Genomic DNA, 21,528 nt, shown 5'->3' on the forward strand with positions numbered 1-21,528 from the left:
TCCGGACAACCAGAGCTACACAGAGAAACCCTGTATTGAACCACCCCAAAGTGTCTTCTTTAATTGATCTCTGTCTATCCTATATATTGAGACAGGGTCTCTCAATGGAACCTTGCACTCACCAATTTAGCTAGGCACCACCTTGCTATAGCAATCCCCTGTCTCTGCCTCCTCAGAGCTGGGATTACAGGTGAGCAGCCATTCTCACCTGGCATTTATGTAGGTTGTGAGGAATCCAAATTTCACTCCTCACACATGCTGTTTCTTTACCCACAGACCCATCTCACCCGGTCCAGTAAACATTTTTAATAAGAAGTCCATTCTAAAATAATGGACTCCACAAGGACCAGTGAACTAAGAATTACAAAAAAATAATAATAGACTGGAAGAGGGACTGGAAGAGGGAAGAGCAAGGAACTGGTAGCATTTCCGTATACGCCCATCTGTGCACGTATTGCAGTTTCAACGTTAAAAAGACAAGTATCCACGCACGCCTTTAATTCCAGCACGCGGTGGCACAGACAGACCGGATTCCAAGCACCAAGGTTCCCGAAGCCCGCCAATCTCCCCGCGCTGAGGCCGGGCGGACACAAAGCCTCCCGGGGCGGAGGCGGGGCTACTGACGTCAGCACGAGCCCGCCCCCTGACGTCGGGCGCCGGGGACACCGGGAGGTTTGTGGCGGTGCCGGCGCCATTTTGCCTGAGCGTGCGAGCTGGAGGGAGTGGAGCGCAGCGGCCGTTGTTGCCGTCGCCTTCCTCCTCCCCACAGTCCAGACAGCGGGGTGACTAGGCCGTCGGCCCTCGAGCCGAGACTTGTCTCTCACTTAGTTCTCGGGAGCTCCTGGCCGACATGAGTGATGTAGAGGAGAACAACTTCGAGGGCAGAGTGAGTACAAAGCCGCGGGAGCCGTCTTCGGCGGCGGCCCGATGCTCCGGGGCTCGGGGACGGGCGAGGTTACGGGGCCCGCGGGAGCAGCCTGGAGGGCCACCGCCAGCGCATCCTCACGTCCCAAGATGGCTTCGGGGTGCCCCTGGCTGCCGAGATGCCCCACTGTCCCGCAGCGCTCGATTTGGCGGCTGACCGGTACCTGGCCTGGTCCTATCCTCTCCTGTCGCTCCCTTTCCTCTCAGCTTCCCATCTCTGCTCCGAGGTGCGGGTCCCCGGCGCGGTGGGGCAGGAGGCGGCGGGGCGCTCCCTCCGGCCGGATAGTGGTAGGTGCTTCCTGCGGTGGCGTCTCTGGCCGCGCCACCCCGGCCCACCCCCGGCCATCGCTGCGGGGACCCGGGGTCGGAAGTGCGCGGGGCTGTTGTCCGGGCGGGGAAACGCTGGCGTGGGACTAGCTGGGGCCTGTGTCTCCTTGGCTCTCTGTTGCAGTGAGCGGCCGCGTCTCCGTCGGAACCGGCGGCGTTGCGTCTATAAGGCGAAAGCCTTGAGGTTGGAGGTGGGACGAGCCCCATGAAGTGGTTAGTCAACGACCGCAGCGACCCTTAAGAGTTCTTAAGACGAGAGCTGTGAAGGGAAAACTACGCAAGAGCCTTTCCCCTTAATGTCCTCTTTCCTTTCCCCTCGAAATGAATGTGGAAATGCTGTAACGCCTGTTCTTCCAACTGCTGGATGTTGGGTTCTTTATGTCTCAACTTCTAAGACTTTCTTTCCTTTGACCTTTCATCTGAATACACCTTTACAGGTTTTTATGGTTAAACTGGCTCAAGGCCTCTTACTTTAACCTTACGTAACTGAGCGAATTTTATGACTCAGTTTTCAAGGGTGGGGGGAGAAAGTAGCTAATCACTGTTAACTCAAAAGATCACCTGAAATTTACAGGCCCGCTCCGAGTTCTTTTCTCACCCATCCCCAGGGAAAGGGTTCGAGGTTGTCTTTATTTATGAGGTCCTGTGATTGTAAACAGCACAAAGAACGCATTGTCCTCAGCTTGAGTATATTATTAGAACGGTTATTACCGTTTTTGAGCTTTATTTCCGAAGTTACCCTAGTAGTGGAAATTGATGGGAGCGAGTCCAGGTAAAACCCTGTAAGAGAAAAAAGGAAACCAAAGTCCCAGGCTATGAGTGTTCTGGCTTGCCGTGTTGTTTATTCTAGTGGGGAGAGGGCAGGTGAAGTAGAAAAAAAAAAAAAAAAACACTTGAAGGATTTGTTGGAAGGAAAGGATTTGTTCCTTTTAGAAGCCCAATCTGTCAGTCAGGCCAGACGGTCAGTTAGGTTTTTTTTTTTTTTTTTGTTTTTTTTTTTTTTTTTTTTTTTGGTAGGAAAGAGGGAGTTTTTTGTTTGTTTGAGGGTGGGTTATGCGGAAGGACTATGTTTATCTTTGGATTATTTGAATGAATTTTCAGGCCGATTATAGCTGAACCTGTTTATTGTTTTGTTGTCCTAACAAACCTTTTTTAAGATCATGAAATAAAGTATTTGGAGGTAGTTGTGTTCCTTGTGAAAATATTTTTCTGTCAGTTTGTCAGTTCCTTTTTTTTTTTTTTAAATGCACGTGTTACTTTACTTGCTCTGGTGCTTTTCTAATTTGTCACCTAGTGGTGACAAGATACTTAATATTCCCGCATCCACTTTTCAGTTAAATTTTTGTTTTGTTTTTCGAGACAGGGTTTCTCTAGCTTTGGAGCCTGTCCTGGCACTCTGTAGATCAGGCTGGCCTCACAGAGATCCGCCTGTCTGCCTTCTAAGCGCTGGATTAAAGGTGTGCACCACCACCATCCGGTTTAGAGACCACATTTAAAAAAAAATTATAATGGTACCCATGGCTCAATAGGTTTTATTATTAGTACAACTCTTTAAGATGTAATAGATGTGTGTGTGTGTTCTTAAATAAAAACATCAAAGGCTACAGGCTTTTCTGAAGGTTCACCTTGGTTGTTTTGGGTTTTTTTTTTTTTTTTTTTTTTTTTTTTTTTTTGTTTGTTTGTTTGTTTTTTTTTGGTGGTGGTTGTCATTTTCAGTTACTGAAAGTGGAACCCAGGGAGGGCTTAGGCATTCTATATGAGTGCTCTACTACTCCCTTGTCTTAAAATAACTTGGTGTTTAAATATGGAGGGTTTTTGTTTTCTGTTGACGATAAATCATCAGTTACAAAATTTCATATAATACAACAGCTGTGCCCCCTTCTCATAGTCTCTAAAGATGTCTGAGGATAACAGTCCTAAAAAGATTTTGTATTTGTTTTAGTTATTTACATGGTAGTTACACTTCAAACTTTCTTTAATACAGTAAATTAGGGGAAGCTTTGACAGGTCAATAGTCAAATATTGGGTTTACCAATTTTTTTAAGGTTATTAATCTAGTTTCTTGGTCATTTTCTTTTCTGTAGGAATTTATTGAGAAGATCGCATCTGATACATTCACTTTATCTTCAGGTTATAACAGGGATCATGTTAATCCCATCTCAGTAAACCTATTTAAAATTAGGTGGAAACTTTCAAGAGCCTACAAAACACTGAGGATAAAATATTTACATGTAAATATTTCTGTATTATAACATTTTAGAATTCAGACCCCAAAGTTCTTTTTTGGATGCTCTTTTTTATTACTCATAATAATTTAGCGAGGGCCAGGGTACTGTCAACAATTTAGAAATAAAGAATCACCCACATCATGCTTCTGCACCCCTTTAATCCCAGTCCTCAGGGGGCAGAAGTAGGTGGATTCTGAATTTGAGGCCAACCTCATCTGGGGTTATGCAGAGAAAAAACAAAAGAGAGAACCAAGACCCAGAAGACCACATAAATCCCAGTTCTATACTTATTGTATTTACACGAAGTTGGAAATGTTTAGGGGTGTGTGTGTGTGTGAAGAGTGCATTTTATTTTACCATATTGATCCATTAATAGAGTCTGCTAGAAGTATTTATTCAAGATTGTCTATTCTGTTTGAAACTAATGCCCCTTCCAGCGTAAAAGAATTTTAGGAGAAAAAAAAGAAAATGGTAGGATTTTTGTCTTACCTATGGTGAAACTTTGGAGCAACTGTCCACTGTCTTATAGAAGTAAGGGCTACTTATGTGTTCTCCCTCTCCACCCCTTACAATTTTATTGTGTGTATGTGGGTGTTTTGCCTGCATGTGCAGTGTCTGAGGAAGCCAAAAGAGGGAGTTAACATCTTGCGAGACTAGGGTTACAGGTGATCGGGTTTACCGTGTGGGTGCTGGGAATTGAACCTGGGTCCTCTAGAAGAGCAACCAGTACTGTTTTAACTGCTCCAACATCTCTGTAGCCCATGCATATTTCAATACTCTTAATCAAACAAGGACTTGCAGTCCTAGTTTCAGGTGATTGACATTCAAACCTGGGTTTAAAACACTCATCCGAGTATGTGAGGGTAAATGCTGAAATATTTTTAGATAAGATTGAACAGATGTGCAGTCAGATAACAAAGGATTTTGAGTCCTAGATTCTGGTCATGGGGAGAACCCTAAAAGGAAATATAAGACACAGAGACTGGTACAGGAACAACGTGAATTTAAGGCAGAAACCATTGTCAGGGAAGACAAGAGAATGATTGTGCCATTAGAATAAAATAGGTCCAGGGGTGGGCACGTTGTGGAACACCATTAATTCCAGCACTTGAAAGACAGGCAGGCAGGTAGCTCTGAATTCCAAGTCTGACAGGGTATACAGTAAGGCCCTAACTTTACAAAAACAAACAAAAAGGCAAATAAGTCCATAAACAGTTTACTTGGTGCATGTATATGTCAATTTAACAAGCACTGGAAAATGTTCCAGGGGTGGGGGCCAGAGTACTGAAGCTCATGCTTGTCATAACTCAAGATCCTCTTTCTTCAGCTTCTAGATAATGGAATTTATAGCCAGGTGTCATCACACCCATTTTTGACCAGTGTTTTTTGGAGCTAAGAATGTGGGAAGGTGGCTAGGTCTGTCTGGCTGACTTGTCCTGTGTAAGCCTGGCTGCCCTCAAACTCCGAGTGCTGGAATCTGTCACCGTAATAGAAATGGATTGTTTGCTTTATAAAAGAGACTTAGTATGAAGTCTCCTTGGTGCAGAGTGATTAGATAATGAGAATTTTAAAAATGAAGCAAAATTAATGGTACTAATTAGAATTAAAAGTTGTTTATGGTCTGTAGAACATGGCTCAGTGGGGAAAGTGCTTGCTGTATGAGCTTGTGAATCTAAGTTCTGAACCCTTGCACCTATTGTAAAAAGCCAGGCTTGGCAGAGCATGCTTCTGGTCCCAGTGCTAGGAGACAGAGGCAGGAGGATCCCCAGTACTCCTTAGGCAATTCAGATAACCAATAGATGAGAACTATGGGTTCAGTGAGAAATCCTATCTCAGACAGTAAGGTGATACTTGACTTCAGCCTCTGACCTTCCTTCACAGGTATATAAGCATGCAGACATACACAAAATTGCATGTATTAATATCTTAACACGTGGAATAGTCATGCATGGTGATCTGAGTAATGTCAGTTTTAAGTCAACCTGTCTCAAGTGCTGGAGAATTGGCTCAGAGATTAAGAACTCTTGACTGCTCTTGCAGAGGACCCAAGCACACATGGCAGCTCACAGTCATCTGTAACTCTGGCCCCAAGGGTTCAGACATTCCTTTCTGGCCTCAATGGGTGCAGCATGCACATGGTACTCAGAAATACATGCAGGCAAAACACCCATAATGAAATTGGGAGAGGACTTTGTCTCCAGAGGATCCAGTGCTCTCTTCTAGCCAACTATACATAAATTCATGCAACAGAAAATTTTAATGAAAATTTGTATGTATGAAATTTAAGATTTGTCATACTACTTTAATTCCATTTAGTTAAGCTTCAGCAACTTAATTGTAAATATTTCCTTAGATTGATTTGCCTAAGGGGGCAGGTAGAATGAAAGTGAGAGAAACGGTTTCAAGAGTGATGCTGTTTTTCCAGAGGACCTGAATTGGGCTCCCAGCACCCACATCTGTCTTAACTCTAGCTTCAAGAAATCCAACACCCTCTTCTGGCCTCTGTAGGCACCCATATACACTAATACAGACATGTGCACATAAAATCTTTCTTTTAAAGTTGGGTGTAGTGATGCCTTTAATGCCAGCAGAGGCAGACCTGGTCCACACAGTGAATTTCAGGATGGCCAGAACAACATCTATGAATCAAAGAATGAAATCAGTCTTCCTTCTTCAGCCTCTGTTGAGGTTGTTAGTGGTTAAAGGCACTTGCTACCAAGCCCAACATGGTGGAGAAAGAGCCAACTCTTCCACATGCCTGTCATGGCCCACGGACCATCAGTCCCAGTAAATAAAGTAAATAGATAATTTGCCCCCCAAAAGGGTAAAGCTAGCTAGGCATTGTGGTACCTACCTATAATCAGTCCCTCTTGAAAGGGACAGGAGGATCAGGAGTTGGGCTGTATGGGATGGGTGGGGAGAGAGAGAATGGCTAGCCAGTTGTGGTGGCTCAGGCCTATAATCTGCATTGAAGGGGGATTGCTGTAGGACTAGCCCATAGTGAGTTCCAGATAGCCTGAATATCCAGAAAACCAAGTAGGGGAAAGGTAAAGATGTTGTCTTGAGTAGAACTCTAGTACTAGCCCTGAATTTGGTGGTGCTCTTATTTGGAAATGTGTTTAAGACGTTTTCACTTTGTGCCACTCCTAAAGTGAGAACAAAGCTATGAAGTGCTAGGCATGATGGATATCTGGGAAGTGGTAAGATCTTGCCCCACCCCCCAGAGTCTTGAGATTTAAGAGACTAATAGCAAATACTATGAGTGAGTCTTATTTTTAAGTGAGCTGTCTTATAACTTAGCTTAATAAGAGAAGCAGTGGCATGAATAATCAGCATAGTTTCCTTGAACCAGGCTGACTAAAAAACATTTTATATTATCAGTAGGTGCTCAAGTATCATGATCAACCCGAGACCTTTGTAAAGGTTATATATTTCTATGGTAAGTGAATTGATGCATAAGTCTTAGCAGGTTTAATAGGATAGAAGTGGAGGTGAAAAATAGTCTTTGTTGTGGTATTGATCAGAGTAAGTAAGCCTGATAGAAGAACATTTACCTTTCCCTCTTGAAACCAAGACTCTGCCATGCCAGATGATGAGAATAAATAGAGAATTTGGCATTTGGTTTTTAGTTTGGTTTTCGTTGTTATTTATTGAAGGAAGAGAGGCCATGCAGTCCAGGTGACAACATGCCAGCTGGTGATGGTAGAGCACACCTTTAGTTCCTGCACTTGGGAGGCAAAGGCAGGCTGGGAGTTCCAGAACAACTAAGACTATCACACAGAGGAACACTGTCTTGGGGAAGTAGAAAAAAGTTATTCCAAACTTTAAAGAATACAGGCATGTCACATTAGAGTTATCCATGAGCCTTTGTAGGTAGAGATCACGTTGACCGCATAGTGATGAGTCAAGTAGGATCTTTAAGGAGAAGAATGAGCACTGTGTATCTTCTTGGGGCATATGATTTAAATTCACTAGTTTATTTCATTGGAAATTCCCACTTCATAAAATACTAAGGAAATAATAGGAAGCTTGTTTCACATGATGTATTGACTTGAATATGTGTGAATTTGTCCCTATAATCTGGCAGTATTGCCTGGGCTTAGTATTTACAGGAGTTATTACAATGCTTATATTAGTTTGCTTATCTTTACTTTATTCCTATTGCTTACTTACGTTCTGCAACAATTTGCCCATATAGCAAATACCAGAACTTGTTTGAGTGAGTTGTGCTTTGAAAACTTGCCTGGTTTCTTTCTGGTTTGTGTAGTATCTACGGTAGATGGAAGCCTATTTAGTATTTCTTTATGATCTGTAATATGAGGGTCAACGAGTCCGTTTTGCCTCAGCTGGGCAGCATATTGTGAAGGGTTGTTGACAATAAGACAGCTTTAAGATCTGTTCAGTAAGACAAAACAGATACCACCAGAATTTTTTTCCTTCTTGCAAATTATGTTTCCAAATTTCATAAATTTCTTTTATGAAATTTAAAATTAGCCACATGCTTGTAGTCTCTGTTTCTTAGACTGGGAAGGGGAGGGTTATTGGATACCACAAGTTTGAAATCAGCCTGGGCAAAATAATAAAAATTTATTTCAAAAACAAAGAAAAAGGTAAAGTCCCAGTGATAGTGGCCTTTATTTAATCCCAACACTCAAGGCAAAAGCAGGTGGATCTCTTGATTTGGAGAACAGCCAGGGATACACAGAGAAACCCTGTCTGAACAAAAGTAAAGTATACTGAAAAGTTGGAATAGTTTCATTTTTTTAAAAAATGGGTTAGAAATTTTTTTTAAATTATCTGGCATCTGTCCTCCATAAAGAGGACTATTACAGACTGATTTCTAATGTAGAGCTTAGTGAAAGTGGCATTTATTTAGTTAGTAGTGTTTGAGAAATAATATACTTTTTATCTGTAGCATCAGCTGTTAGAACAACAGGCCATATTCTGAAATGGGTTTTTTGTTTTGTTTGTTTTTTTGTTTTTGTTCATAGTTAAGTTTGTGACACTTACCACAGGTGTTAGAGAGCTAACTATAAAGTTGTTTATAGAAGATTCCTGAAGATGAGAGAGGAGAGATAAAACAGCTTTAGATATTTGTGATAACCTGGGTGTTGAAAAAAAAGAGTGCTTTTGGACTGGTTTTGTAAGTCAGTATTATAGTACTTGCCTAGCATGCAACAGCCTTGGGTTCAATCCCTAGCACTGCCAGAAAGAAGAAAATAGCTTTAAAATGTCTTTTTAAGATACTCTGCCAGCCAGGCGGTAGTGGCGTGCACCTTTTATCCCAGCACTTGGGAATCAGGCAGGAGGATCTCTGACTTTGAGGCCAGCCTGGTCTACAGAGTTCTAGGACAGCCAAGATTACACAAAGAAACCCTGTCTCAAGAAAAGAAAAGAAAAAATCCCGATGTTCTGCCAAACTGTGATATTTTATCTAGATCTGGGATTTAGCTTTTTAAGTTTATTAATTTTAGTCTCCAAAAGTAGTAATTTTGGGGCCCAGCAAGAACCTCAGTGAGTAAGTTACTTGATGCTGCTATACCTCATAACTCTCAATGAGTTGCTTTCTGGCCACATGCACACAAAATAAATTTAAAGTGTAATCTTTTTTTAAAGAAGTCATTTTTAGCAACAATGTTTATGAGAAGTGAGAAGAAGCTTGGAAACTAAAAATGTGTCTGTATTAAATTCTCATACTAGAGGAGTCATTATGATTAAATTATAGCCTTTTCTAGGATTTTTTAAAATCATAGTAAAAATTAAAGGTGTACAGTATCTCAGAACAAGCTTCTGATGCTTAATGTATAAAGGGGCTTTGGTGCATACATTAAAAAAACTGTTGTGACCACTGCATCTCCACAGTTGAATGCTATGTTAGAGAGTCTGGTTTATCAGAAGGAAAGCTAAAAGACATTCTCTTGGTTCAGATTTTGGACCAGCCCCTTGAGACTTTAATTATAAGCAAAACTAATACTTTTTTTTTAAGTACTAAATATGTTGCTCCAAGCAGCTGTCTAGAAAATTAGTCTAAGATATGAAAGACTTAACATTGGAAACGGTGGAGCAGGGGTGGCACACGCCTTTGATCCCAGCATTTAGAAGGCAGGGGCAGGAGGCTATCTGAGTTTGAGGCCAGCCTGATCTATAAAGCAAGTTCCAGTACAGCCAGGGCTGTTTCACAGAGAAACATTGTCTTGAAAAAATAACAAAGCACTGGAAAGGTTGTCATTGACCAGGAAGATAATGGGTAGAGTTCTTGATAAGTAAATGTTTTGATATTAAACTTCAATGATAGGGGCCAGGGATATAGCTTAGTTGATAAGGTACTTGCCTAGTACCAGGCCCTGTTCAGTTCCCAGTACTGTGTAAAACCAAGTTTGGTGTGTGTGCCCATATATGCTTAGGAAATAGAGGCAGGAGATGTGGGATATCACCACATAAATGAAAATTGGTATGAATATGTACATTTGTAAGATTGGGCTAACTCTTTGCATTAGTAATTAAGTCCTTTTTTTGTGTCTTTGTTTTTTGAGACAGGGTTTCTCTGTGTAGCTTTGGAGCCTGTCCTGGAACTCACTCTGTAGACCAGGCTGGCCTTGAACTCACAGAGATCTGTCTGCCTCTTCTTCCCAAGTGCTGGGACTAAAGGCCTGCGCCACCAACGCTTGGCAAATTAATAACTAAGTCTTAGGGGATGGAGAAACCAAATGTTGGTTGTGTGGGTTACCATAATTTTTAGTCAGTTATAAATTGTTTGGTAAGTTTTTCATAGAACTACAGAGACTAGTTTACCATGAAGGAGATGTCTATTTCTTAGCAAGAGTATACACTGGTGCCTCTGCAAGGAGTACAGATATGCACAAATGCAGAAGTTATTAAGGATATCTGTCATGACACACCTTTCGTACTTTATGGTGTAGTGGTGTCTCATAAAACAGCAACAGCTTCTATTTCAGGAATTAGAAGCTAAAGTGAAGGACTGATAGAAAACTTTGTGCTCTCCCCTCAGTTTTGATATGCTTGTCTTCAAAAATACATCTTTCTGGTTAATCAGAATGAGTGGAAATGGTAGTCAAAATTGGGAGGTGTAATTTTACTAATTTGTTACGTCTTTGATCTCTGGCCTGTGTGCTGTCATGTGAGTTCAGATGGTGTGTATGGCCGTTTTGGCCTGGGATGCTTTGCTTCTCAAGTGTGGCTTATTAAAAGTAATTCTAAGATCAGTAAGAGCTTTCAGCCTGTAAAATAGTGGAAAATGAATATTTAGGTGGGGGGAATTGTAGTAGTTTATGTTTGAATTATATTTATATTAAAATTAGGGTCTAGAATGGACATGAAAGGGGAGGAGGGTAAAGAGTATGGTTAAAACCTTAAATCAGTAAATTCTGTTAGATTACACATTTGAACATTTTTAAATACTATGAAAATTTGGTTTTTAAAATTTATTTTTAAATAAACTAGTTATTTGCACTTTACCTGCTGGCCTTTCCATTTGATAGATAACATTCTGAACTCCAGCAGAGTTTTATAATCCCCACGTGCTTAAATATACTAAATGTTCTTTTTCCATTAAGGTTAATGTTCGTGAAGAAATTGAAGAGTTTTTTCCAAGAATGTGGAAGATAAATCAAGATAAAAGAAGGCTAATGAAAAGTATTAAAGATCAGAAAATTAAAATTGAATGGGGGAAAAAATTGAACAGAAGATTGGTCAGATAGAAGCACTTGAATATTTTTTAAGGCTATTTTGAATTGTTTGAATTGGGGAAGAATACACGAAGTATGAAAAATGAAAAACTCAATGAAGAATGAAGAGAAGTAGAAAGCAAGAGTGAAGTAGAATTAAAAGAATCTGGAAGAATGAATGGGTCCTAGGTTAAGTAAATGTATGGTTTATGTTCCAGTGTCTGTATGATCAAGTTGTAGATGAATTTGCATGATTACTTAGTTAATAGAAAATTGGTGATCTGGTTCAAGTAGGGAATTCTTGAGGACAGTTAGCAGTATTAACAATGGGATTAATGAGCTGAAATTTTTTTCTGGAGGGTGTTGCCTAACCATTTGTTTTTCAGGAGCAATCAATATAAATAATTACGGTACTTTAAATGTTAGGTGGTAGGCATCTACTTGACCAGTGCCATTTGTAATACTGTCTTCTTTGTTAGGAGTCTCGCTCTCAGTCAAAATCTCCAACGGGAACTCCTGCTCGAGTAAAATCAGAGAGCAGGTCAGGATCTCGTAGTCCATCAAGGGTTTCCAAACATTCTGAATCCCATTCTCGATCAAGATCAAAATCCAGGTAAGTTTAAAATGTGCAAACTGCTTTCTTCACAGCAAGATGGTTTTGTCAGATAATCCTTTTTAGCTGCATTTTATATAGAAAGTTCACTGTCGGCTCAGACTGCAGAATTTAGAATCATTCTTTGGCTTATCTGTTAGCTACTGCTATTAGGTAAAGGTATATGCCACCACACCCGATTCTCTCAGTTTAATCCTTGGAAGCCTGAATGGTAGAACTGACTACTGCAGTTGTCCTTTGACCTCTACCCTTGTACCTTCACAAATACATCATATATACACAATTTAAAAAAACAAACAACTAGATATACACATCTGTCATCTACCTTACTTTCTGAAGCAGAATCTCTCAGTGAGGCCAGTGCTTGCCATTATGGCTGTTCTAGTCAGACATCCCTAGTCTCTGCCTTCAAAACTGGAGTCAACAGGCCAGTTACCACACCTGATCAACATTTACAGAACTTTTGAAGCTGTGTACTCATAGTTCTCTGCCTACATGGTGATCACCCATAAACCATTTGCCCAAGGCTAAAACTGATTTTTTTTGTTTCCTGGGGAGTTTTTTTTTTGTTTGGTGGCAGATTGCACTAAAATTGATATTAAGGAGAATAAGGAATGTCTTCATTAGTATTCTTCCTGATGAAATGATTTGTCTACAGTAGTACTCGATTAGATTTATTTCATCCTTCTCTCAGAAGTCTGTTTATTCAAGAACTTAATACCAGGTTACCTCACTGCTCTTTGCTCTTCATTAATCCCTTTACAGGTACAGCAGACTTGTTTTGCTATTCTCCAAGTGCATCTCTATCACTTTCTTTTTCTTTTCAATTTAGACAAGGTCTCACTATCTAGCCCTGGCTGGCCTGGAACTCACAGAGATCTTGGTCATTCAGGCGCTAGTGGTAGTAAAGGCTGCTGCTACTGCTTTTTTGTTTTTGTTTTTTGTTTTTTAATGAAACAAGGTCTAACTATCTCTGGTCAGCCTTTTACTCAAGGAGATACCCCTGCCTCGGTTTCCTGAGCACTGGGATAAAAGGCATGTGCCATCATGCTCCATTCTGTTTCTCTTGTCTTCCCTTTCTTGAAGTATGCTTAAACTTTTTTTTTTTTTTAATGGAAGGTGAAATGAGATTGAAGGGGTGGGTGGACGTGGACTAAATAAAAATTTAAAAAATAAGAATAAGGGTTTGAGAGATGGCAGTCAGTGGCTAAGACTGTTTGCTGTTCATTCACAGAACCTGCATTTGATTCTTAGTTCTCCACACATGCAACTTACAACCAGCCACCTGTAACTCCACATTTAGGAGCTCTGTAGCCCACTTCTGGAAGGCATATACAAATATGAACACATATACATAAATAAATGTATACATAAGCAGATGCCCATTGAGTCCAAAAAAGGAAGTGGGATCCCTTACAGAAAGTTGTGTTGGAAACCAAAGTCAGGTCCTCTGCAAGTGCAGTGTGCATTCTCAATAACCAAGCCATCTCTCCAGCCCCCCAAAATCTTAAAAAAAAAAAAAGAGTGGTTGGGACATGACTCAATTGTTGCAGCAAAACAAAAAAAAATTTTTTTTTTTTTTTTTTAATTAGATAACTTGTGCTACTTATATTTTTGGTTGTGAGCCTACTCTTTAACTCCTGAACTATCTCTCCAGCCCATAACTTGTGCTTCTATATGTATGTCTTCCACATGCATGCAGTGCCCTCAGAGACCTGAAGAGGGAGTCATCCCCCAGAAGTGGAGTTACAAATGGTTATGAGCCACCATAAATCAAAACTGGGTTCTCTTGGAGAGCAACAAATGCTCTTAACTGCTGAGCTATCTATCCCTGTGATCCTGTATTTTACCTACATTTATTTCTTTAAAAGGTCAAGGTCAAGGAGGCATTCTCATAGACGCTACACCCGGTCCAGGTCCCATTCTCATAGGAGACGATCTCGAAGTAGATCCTATACACCAGAGTATCGTCGACGAAGAAGTCGGAGTCACTCTCCAATGTCTAATCGCAGAAGACATACAGGCAGCAGGGTATGTTGAAAGGATTAATGGAAACTTGGTTTTCTCTTTCTCCAGGGTATAATATAATCATGGCATAAATAGTACCTTGCATATATGAAAGAAGTAGTGCACGAGGCAAAGGTAGGCAGATGTCTGGGTTCCAGGCCAGCCAGGGTCACATACTGAAGCCCTGTTTTTAAGGGGGGGGGGGCAGTGGTATGCACCTTTGATCCCAGCATTCAGGGAGGCAGACAGGTGGATCTCTTGAGTTTGAGGACAACTTGGTTTACAGAGTTCCAGGCCAGCCAGAACTACACAGAGAAATCCCCATGGCAGGGGTGGGGGGCAAATAGAGACAGTGACAAGAGAGGTGGCTCAGAGGTTAAGAACACGAGCTGGTCTTCCAGAGGTCCTGAGTTGAATTCCCAGCCACCACTGTAATGAGCTCTGATGCCCTCTTCTGGCCTGCAGGCATACATGCTTACAGAACACTGTATACATTAATAAATATACATAATTTCATGAACCTACTACAAGTGAAGTACATTTTCTTGATTCTGTGACAGGTTTGCATGTAGATAAGATTGACTTCAAACCCAGCAATCCTTCTGCCTCTTAAGTGGGAAGTTTGTGAAAGTGCATTTCCCAAGGAAGCCAGAAAGGGCATTTGTCCTTGTGGAGCTAGAGTAATGAACTTGTGATCCTTGGAACATGGGTGCTAGAATGCACTTTTGCTAGAGTAGTATGAAGTCCTAACCACTGAGCCCTCTCTCCAGAGTCTTTCTTGGTTTGTGTGCATCTGCACAGGTATACACGCATAGACCAGAGGTTGTGTCCGTTATCTTCCTCAGTTATTTACCACTTTATCTTGTGAGATAGAGCCTCCCTAGAGCTCACCTATTGGCTATGCTGGCTGTACACCAAGCACCAGGAATCGTCCTGTCTGTTTAGTGCTGGGATTTTGGGTGTGCACAGTTGTACCCAGCTTTATTTATTTATTTATTTATTTATTTAATCAAATTGGGGGGGATCTGTTCACCATATAGAATGAGAGATTTGGTACACTCAAGTTTTATTGTTTTGTTTTTTCACTCAAAAGTTTTATTATAGGAAAGAAATAACAAAACACCAAAAATCTCTATGTGCCAGGGTATTGGGATGTGACGAACTGAAGTATTTTGTTTTGACTTAGGGTTGACATAGAGGGCAGCAAGATAGCTCAGTAAGTGGGTTAGGGCACTTGGCTGCCAAGTTTAAACCTAGAGTCCACATTATAGAAAGAGTTGTCCTGACCTCCATATGTGCTTCATAGCACACTAAATAAGTGTGGATATTTTATTCTGTTCATTGTTGTGGTAAATAAGTAAGTCACAGAGCCCAGATCTCAAACAAACTGCCTTTCTCTAAAGTTGTTTGCTGTGTTTTCCCCATGATTACCAGTGATGCTGACAACCATAGTAGATCATAGTAGAACATTTAGTAATCTTAAAGTCTGGATGACATTCTAAGTATATCCCACTCCAGAACAAAAATGGTGGCTAGAGATAAGGCTCAGTGACTAAGAACACTTACTGCTTTGCTAGAGGACCAGAGTTGGGCTCCATTGTCCCCAGCTGGCCTGTGTGAACACATAGACAGATATAGGCAGAAGGAATGATTTTTTAATTTTTTTAATGTATTTGAGTGCCTGCCTTTATGTCTGTACACACGTTTGCCTGGGGAGGTTAGAAGGTTATTGGATCCCCTGGAAGTAGTTATAGGTAGTTATAAACCACCATGTGGGTTCTCGGAACTCACATGGGGTCATCTGCAAGAGCAGCAGGTACTCTTAACCATTGAACTGTCTCTTCAGCCCCTAAAATAAATGCTTAAAAGAATGAAAATAGAGGGCTGGGAATGTAGCTGTTGTGCATGAGACCCTGGGTTCAGTCTCCAGCACCACATAAAATTGAGGTTATTGGGAAAGTGGAAACGAGTCAGATTAACTAGTAATGAACCAGGCATGCAAAAGTTGAATTCTTTGGGTACATTCTGGAAATTGCTGAGCTAGATGAGAGAAGGAATGTTTATTTTGTTTTTCAAGACAGGGTTTCTCTGTGTAACAGCCCTGGTTGTCCTGGAACCCACCCTAGAACAGATCGGCCTCCAACTCACCTGCCTGCCTCTGCCTCCCCAGTGCTGGGATTAAAGGTGTGCGCCACTGCCGCCACCACCCAGCTGGGAGGGAATAGTTTTGTACAGGCTATAGCTATAAAGTGTATTCCAAAGAAAATCTTTGTATGTTTTGTTTTTTATATTGTAATTTTAATTAAAATTTAAGTCTACCTTTATTCAACAGGCAAATCCAGATCCCAATACTTGCCTGGGAGTGTTTGGTCTCAGTTTGTACACAACAGAGAGAGATCTTCGTGAAGTATTTTCTCGATATGGACCGTTGAGTGGTGTGAATGTGGTTTATGATCAGCGAACTGGGAGGTCACGTGGATTTGCTTTTGTGTATTTTGAGAGGATAGATGACTCTAAGGAGGTAAATCTTGTTTTATAATTTTAATTTGAAAGAATTTTTATATGCATGAAAGTAATGCTGCATTATTATTAAAAATCTGTTAATAGCCAGCCATGCCTTTTGACTGTCTGACCTGATTAAAACTCAGCTTACAGTTTTGTAGTTAAGGCTAGTTTTACTTCTGAGTTCATGCTTTCTACATAATTACATGCTAATTGAAATCTGACTATGAAGTAAATGATAGGAGTTAATGTTAAAATACAGTGTAACTATTCTTTTTATATATATGCTTAAGTTGACAGTCTAATTTTGTGGGAGCTGGGCAGAGGCAGGTGGATCTCTGAGTTTGAGGACAGCCAAGGGCTACTCGGTCCTGAGCTCAGACACAGACAGGTTATTTTCCTTTGCACTTGGTGGTCACTAGGGGGCAGTGCTGGCTTAGAATTGTGTACTATCTCAATTCTCAACAAGAGGAGGCAAGCTACCATAATTGTTCTCTTATATCCCTTTAAATTATGACTTCTTGGCCGCTTAGTGAGTTACAAATAAATATTGAACTACTAACTGAAGAGCAAGGGTAGAGTTATGTTAAGGTGAGCATGATGAGTATATACTTGTAAGATAGAGGCAGGATTGCTGTAATTCCCAAGCAATTCAGGGTAACATTGATATCCAGTCTTAAGGTGAGTAGGAGGGGTTATAAGTTAAAAACAAAAAACCCTAAAGCTTAGCTAGGTCTTATGAATATCTTTGTAAGTGAAGCAAATCTTAGCAGTATTGTCTGTGTAACTTAAATATGTTGTGGGCAATACCTAGCTCTGGAAATGCTGGCAGTTCCCTATATAAGGTGCATTTCAATGCCATTTCAAAAGTGGGTTTATTTGGATTATAGTTAATACTTAATTATAAATTTAAAATGGCCTCAAGATTAATGAATTATGTTATTTCTCTTTTATAGGCTATGGAAAGGGCAAATGGGATGGAGCTGGATGGTAGAAGAATTCGTGTGGATTATTCTATCACCAAGAGAGCACACACACCTACACCAGGCATTTACATGGGCAGACCAACTCAGTAAGATTTTGTGTTTTATAGGGGCAGTGTGCTTGTCTAGCATGTTCAGGGCTTGGGTATAGGTCTCAGGCTGTAAAGCAAATCCAGCTTCCAACTTATCTAAGATTAAACTGCATTCCAGAATGTAGAAGTGCATGTAAAAATCTGACTAGAAAACAAAAGTTATCTATCTCCCTTCCATATCACTTTATTTTACCAGTATATAATCATTTAAGGGGAGTGGAAAGGTGGCTCATCCGTTAAGAATATGTGCAGCTCCTGCAGAGAACCTAATTGTGAACATAACTAATTTAATCACACTATTTCTTGCATATATTTAAGCAAGTGAACAAAATATCCGTGTATGTTCTTTGCTCTTAGTGATACACAAATAGAAAAAAATGCTGGGCCTATTGGCTTGCCACTATAATTCAGTAGGCTGGCAAAAGGAAAATTTCCACTACTTTTAAAGCTAGCCTTGGCTACATTGTGAGAGCCTATCTCAAAAAAATGAAAATAAATCATCTCAGAGGCCTCTTTGTAGGCAGATTGTGTTGATGCTGTTGGGTTTTTTTTTTTTTTTAATGCCATGATTTTCACTTTGAACAGATATGTAAATGTTTTCATTTTGTTTTAAGGAATGCAAAGGAGCCAGAGGCAGGCAGATCTCTAGAGTTTGAAGCCACCTAGGACTACGATGGCACAGTGGAAAGAGGGGCAGATGCAGGCCTTCTTTTAGTTGAGGGGAACATGGGGTAGGGAAGAGAAGGTCTGCAGAAAAAGCAGACTTGAAATTGTCCCTTGTTTGCAGCATAGCAAAGAAAGGGGCTTTATACCCCCAATGTGTAAACATTAGACTCTGGGGTAGCTTTAGTGGAGTCATTCTTTTTGGTGTTCAGGGCTAGTTTGAACATATATTTGGTCTTTCTTCAACTATTTATTTAGGGAGGGGTTATATGGTTTGCAGAAGTTGGTTCTTTCCACTTATAGATTCCATGGGTAGAATTGTGAGGTTTATCAGCAAGTACCTTTGCCCACTGACCCATTTTTCTACCCTCTCCATTTGCTGTTTCTTAATTGCCTCTCTTTCAGTTTTTCTTACGCATAGTTTACTGATGCACTTTGTTCCTATTTCCTATGCTTTTTTTTGAAACAGGGTCTCTATAGAGTCTTACCTATCCTGGAACTCACTTTGTAGACCAGGCTGGCCTCACAGATCTTCCAGCCTCTTCCTTTCAGTTCTGGGATTAAGGGCGTGTGCCACCACACTGGACTTAAAATGGATGGTGTTTTTTTGTTTGTTTGTTTGTTTGTTTTTAATTTATTTTGGGGAGTGGGGTGTACGCATATGAGTACAATGTCCTTAGAGGCTCAAAGATGGTGTCAGCTACCCTAGCTAGAGTGGCAGACAGTTGTGAACCATCCTAAGTTAGTGTGGGAACTGAATAGAATCTTGGAAGAGTAGCAAGTATGCTCTTAACTTCTGGGCCAAATCTCCATAGAGTTCTGTGAGAGCTTAAGGAGCCAAAGCAGAACACCTATGGGAGGACAGTTGCGATGCAAGGGAGGTTCTTATCACACTTTCCCTTCCAGTTTGTATCAAATGATCCTGGATAATCTTTTCTTCTTTTTTTTGTAGTAGTGGTGGCGGAGGAGGTGGAGGAGGCGGTGGTGGAGGAGGTGGTGGCGGTGGTAGACGACGAGATTCTTACTATGATAGAGGATATGACCGAGGCTATGACAGATATGAAGATTATGATTACCGGTACAGGTAATGTTTATTTCATCTGAAATGTGAAGTCTATGCTGGATGATAGCTTTATTTGGCTCTTTAATGTTAGCATGTACAAATAAAAACTGGATGTTTGATCTGGGTAGCCCTAGTTGGTTGGGAGACAAAAGATAAAGAGGATCACATGAGCCCAACCTACCAACATGGTAAGCGCTGAAGAAAATTTTAGGTGTGAGAGTGTCACTTGGTACTTCTCCAGTATGTGCTAGGTCCTGTGCTCAGTCTTCCATACTCCTTAAAAATATGAAGACACAGGGTCTTGCTATGTAGAAACTAGCCTGGCCCCTACTCACTAAGTCGGTCTTCCCAATATTTGGGATTAAAGGCCTGCACTACCACAATGGCTAGGGTTTTTTTGTTGTTGTGTTTGTTTTTCTCCTTTTCCCCCTTTTCTTCACTAGACTCAGTGAAGTGATTATGTGGGTCCTTATTCATCTCTCGTTTCTTACAGAAGAAGGTCGCCTTCTCCTTATTACAGTCGCTACAGGTCGCGGTCAAGATCTCGTTCCTACAGCCCAAGTACGTAAAATTTGCTTTTGTAGTGTTGAAACCATCTTTCTAACCAGTGGTTTATTTTGAGACACTTGCATGTGTGATGTCTGTTAATAGCTGGAAAAATATTAGGCAAGTCAAGCTATAATTATAATTGTTTTTGTTCTCTTTCAGGACGCTATTGATATGAAGCAGTTATGGCCAAGGACTTTGCCTCTTTTTTGGGATTCTGAATTTCTGAGCTTCCAATGCTTCCTAGTCCTCAAAACAAAAACCCCTTGGTTTACTTGATCTATAGTGTGGCCAGTTGTGTTGCTGTTTTCCACCCTTTGTTATACTCTTAAAGGTGTAATTGTCATTTAATTCGTTCAACATCTGAGTAAAAAGGAGCCCACTGTTACATTGTAGTTCTTCTTTGCCTTTACAGGAGATTAACTCCCTACTTGGAGGAAAGAAATGATCTTTTGAAAGCTTTTGTGATGGATAGTGTAGTAGACGACCTATTAGAAATCTGCAGTTAAGACAAACTGCTTTTTAACCTTCTTTGGAGGAAGATTACCACTTTAGATCAGTCATGTCAAGTTTGTCTGGAGTGGCATGGAACAGTCATAGTTGAGTGTAGAAAGTTTGAAGCTATATGAAGAATGTAACTTTGAACCTAAAAAATTAAATCACCTTTTAGGAATTAAAAGCTTGTAGATTCCTATAAAACATGTTATATTTGAATTTACATGTTAAACCTTATAAACTTAAAGTGTGATTTTTGTGTTAAATTTACAGAAACTTAAGTGTTCCCTTAATCACTGAAGGACAACCTTTATTTATTACCTAGAACAATTGTATAACTTGCTGTTAGAAATTTTGGTATTGGGTTATTGGTTTCGTGGATTACTGTATAGTATAGAGTCCTAAAATAACATGTGGGGAAGAGTAATTTCAAATAAAAATTAATTTGAAAATGGATTGTCTCTTTTATTTGATAACAGTGGACAGTACAACTGGATCGAAAGCTATTTTTGAGTGTGTGCCTGCATGTCTGTAGTGCAGTGTGTACATGTATTGCCTGTCTTGGAGACTAGAAGAGAGACTCTTGTCCTCTGAAACTGTTAGAGCTATGAGCCACCATGTGGGTGCTGGGAGTGGGACCATATTTTCTGGAAGAACAGCTCTTGGACTTGAGTCAGTTATTACTCTGAGCTTTGAGACCCCTGTGGGTTTTTTTTTTTTCCTGTTCTTTTATTGGATGTGAGCCAAGAGTGTGTGGTAGCATGTTGAAAGACAACCTGGCTCATGGTCTCCTGGAAGCCTACATTCAAAAATTGGGGGGGGGGGCTTCTATTAATTTATTCTTTATATTCCAATCCCACTTCCTCTTCCTGCCACTCCCACCCTCAGAGAGGGTAAGACCTCCCCTAGGAAGTCTACTAAGTCGGTCCTATCATCTCATTGAGACAGGACCAAGGCACCCCCCCCCCCAATATCCCTGTATCTAGGCTGGGCAAGGTATCTCTCCATATAGAATGGGCTGCACTAAGTCAGTTTGTGCATTAGCGTTACTTGGACCCACTGCGAGTGACCTCAGATTGTCCCAACTCCATTGTCACCTATATTAAGGGAGTCTATTAAGGGGAAACTATTAAGTTTCCCCATTTGTCAGACATGAGTCAGTGATGTCTCACTAGCTCAGGTCAGCTGGTTCTGTGGGTTTCCCCATCATGATCTTGAGTCCTTTGTTCATATTATTGCTCGTCCCTCACCAGTTGTGCTCCAGGAGCTTGGCCCAGTGGTTACTTGTGGGTTTCTGCATCTATGTCTGATGGAATCTGGCTTCTCTGGGGTTGTGGATTTTAGGCTGGATATCTTTTGCAAGTTTTCTGTGTTCTGCCTGCAATGTATGGCTGCATGCC

At 40.8% G+C, this 21,528-nt stretch overlaps 1 protein-coding gene across 7 annotated transcripts; it reads left to right on the forward strand.

The window, feature by feature from the left end:
- Positions 1-665: 665 nt before the first annotated feature.
- Positions 666-20,580, forward strand: Tra2a (transformer 2 alpha homolog). Of its 7 annotated transcripts, none has more exons than XM_051203188.1 (9): positions 666-886; positions 1,132-1,212; positions 11,644-11,777; positions 13,649-13,808; positions 16,117-16,305; positions 17,243-17,358; positions 18,977-19,108; positions 19,584-19,648; positions 19,796-20,580. In XM_051203188.1, the coding sequence occupies exons 1-9, from the start codon at positions 851-853 to the stop codon at positions 19,804-19,806; spliced, it is 924 nt and encodes a 307-aa protein (XP_051059145.1). In that variant the 5' UTR covers positions 666-850; the 3' UTR covers positions 19,807-20,580. The 7 variants fall into 7 exon arrangements, with proteins under 7 accessions (XP_051059145.1, XP_051059147.1, XP_051059148.1 ...); XM_051203190.1 differs by having other exon boundaries at positions 18,977-19,102; positions 19,581-19,648; XM_051203191.1 differs by having other exon boundaries at positions 18,980-19,108.
- The last annotated feature ends 948 nt before the right edge of the window (positions 20,581-21,528 follow it).

This window comes from Phodopus roborovskii, unplaced genomic scaffold, assembly GCF_943737965.1.
Source record: "Phodopus roborovskii unplaced genomic scaffold, PHOROB, whole genome shotgun sequence".
Classification (NCBI taxonomy): Eukaryota; Metazoa; Chordata; class Mammalia; order Rodentia; family Cricetidae; genus Phodopus; species Phodopus roborovskii.

Excerpts from the sequence above, each read along its gene's own strand:
- Tra2a (XM_051203187.1), top strand. The coding sequence starts at position 851 with ATGAGTGATGTAGAGGAGAACAACTTCGAGGGCAGA. Across the intron at positions 887-1,131 it reads AGAACAACTTCGAGGGCAGA|CTTCCCATCTCTGCTCCGAG; the intron begins GTGAGTACAAAG and ends CTTTCCTCTCAG. Across the intron at positions 19,109-19,580 it reads GATTATGATTACCGGTACAG|AAGAAGGTCGCCTTCTCCTT; the intron begins GTAATGTTTATT and ends CGTTTCTTACAG.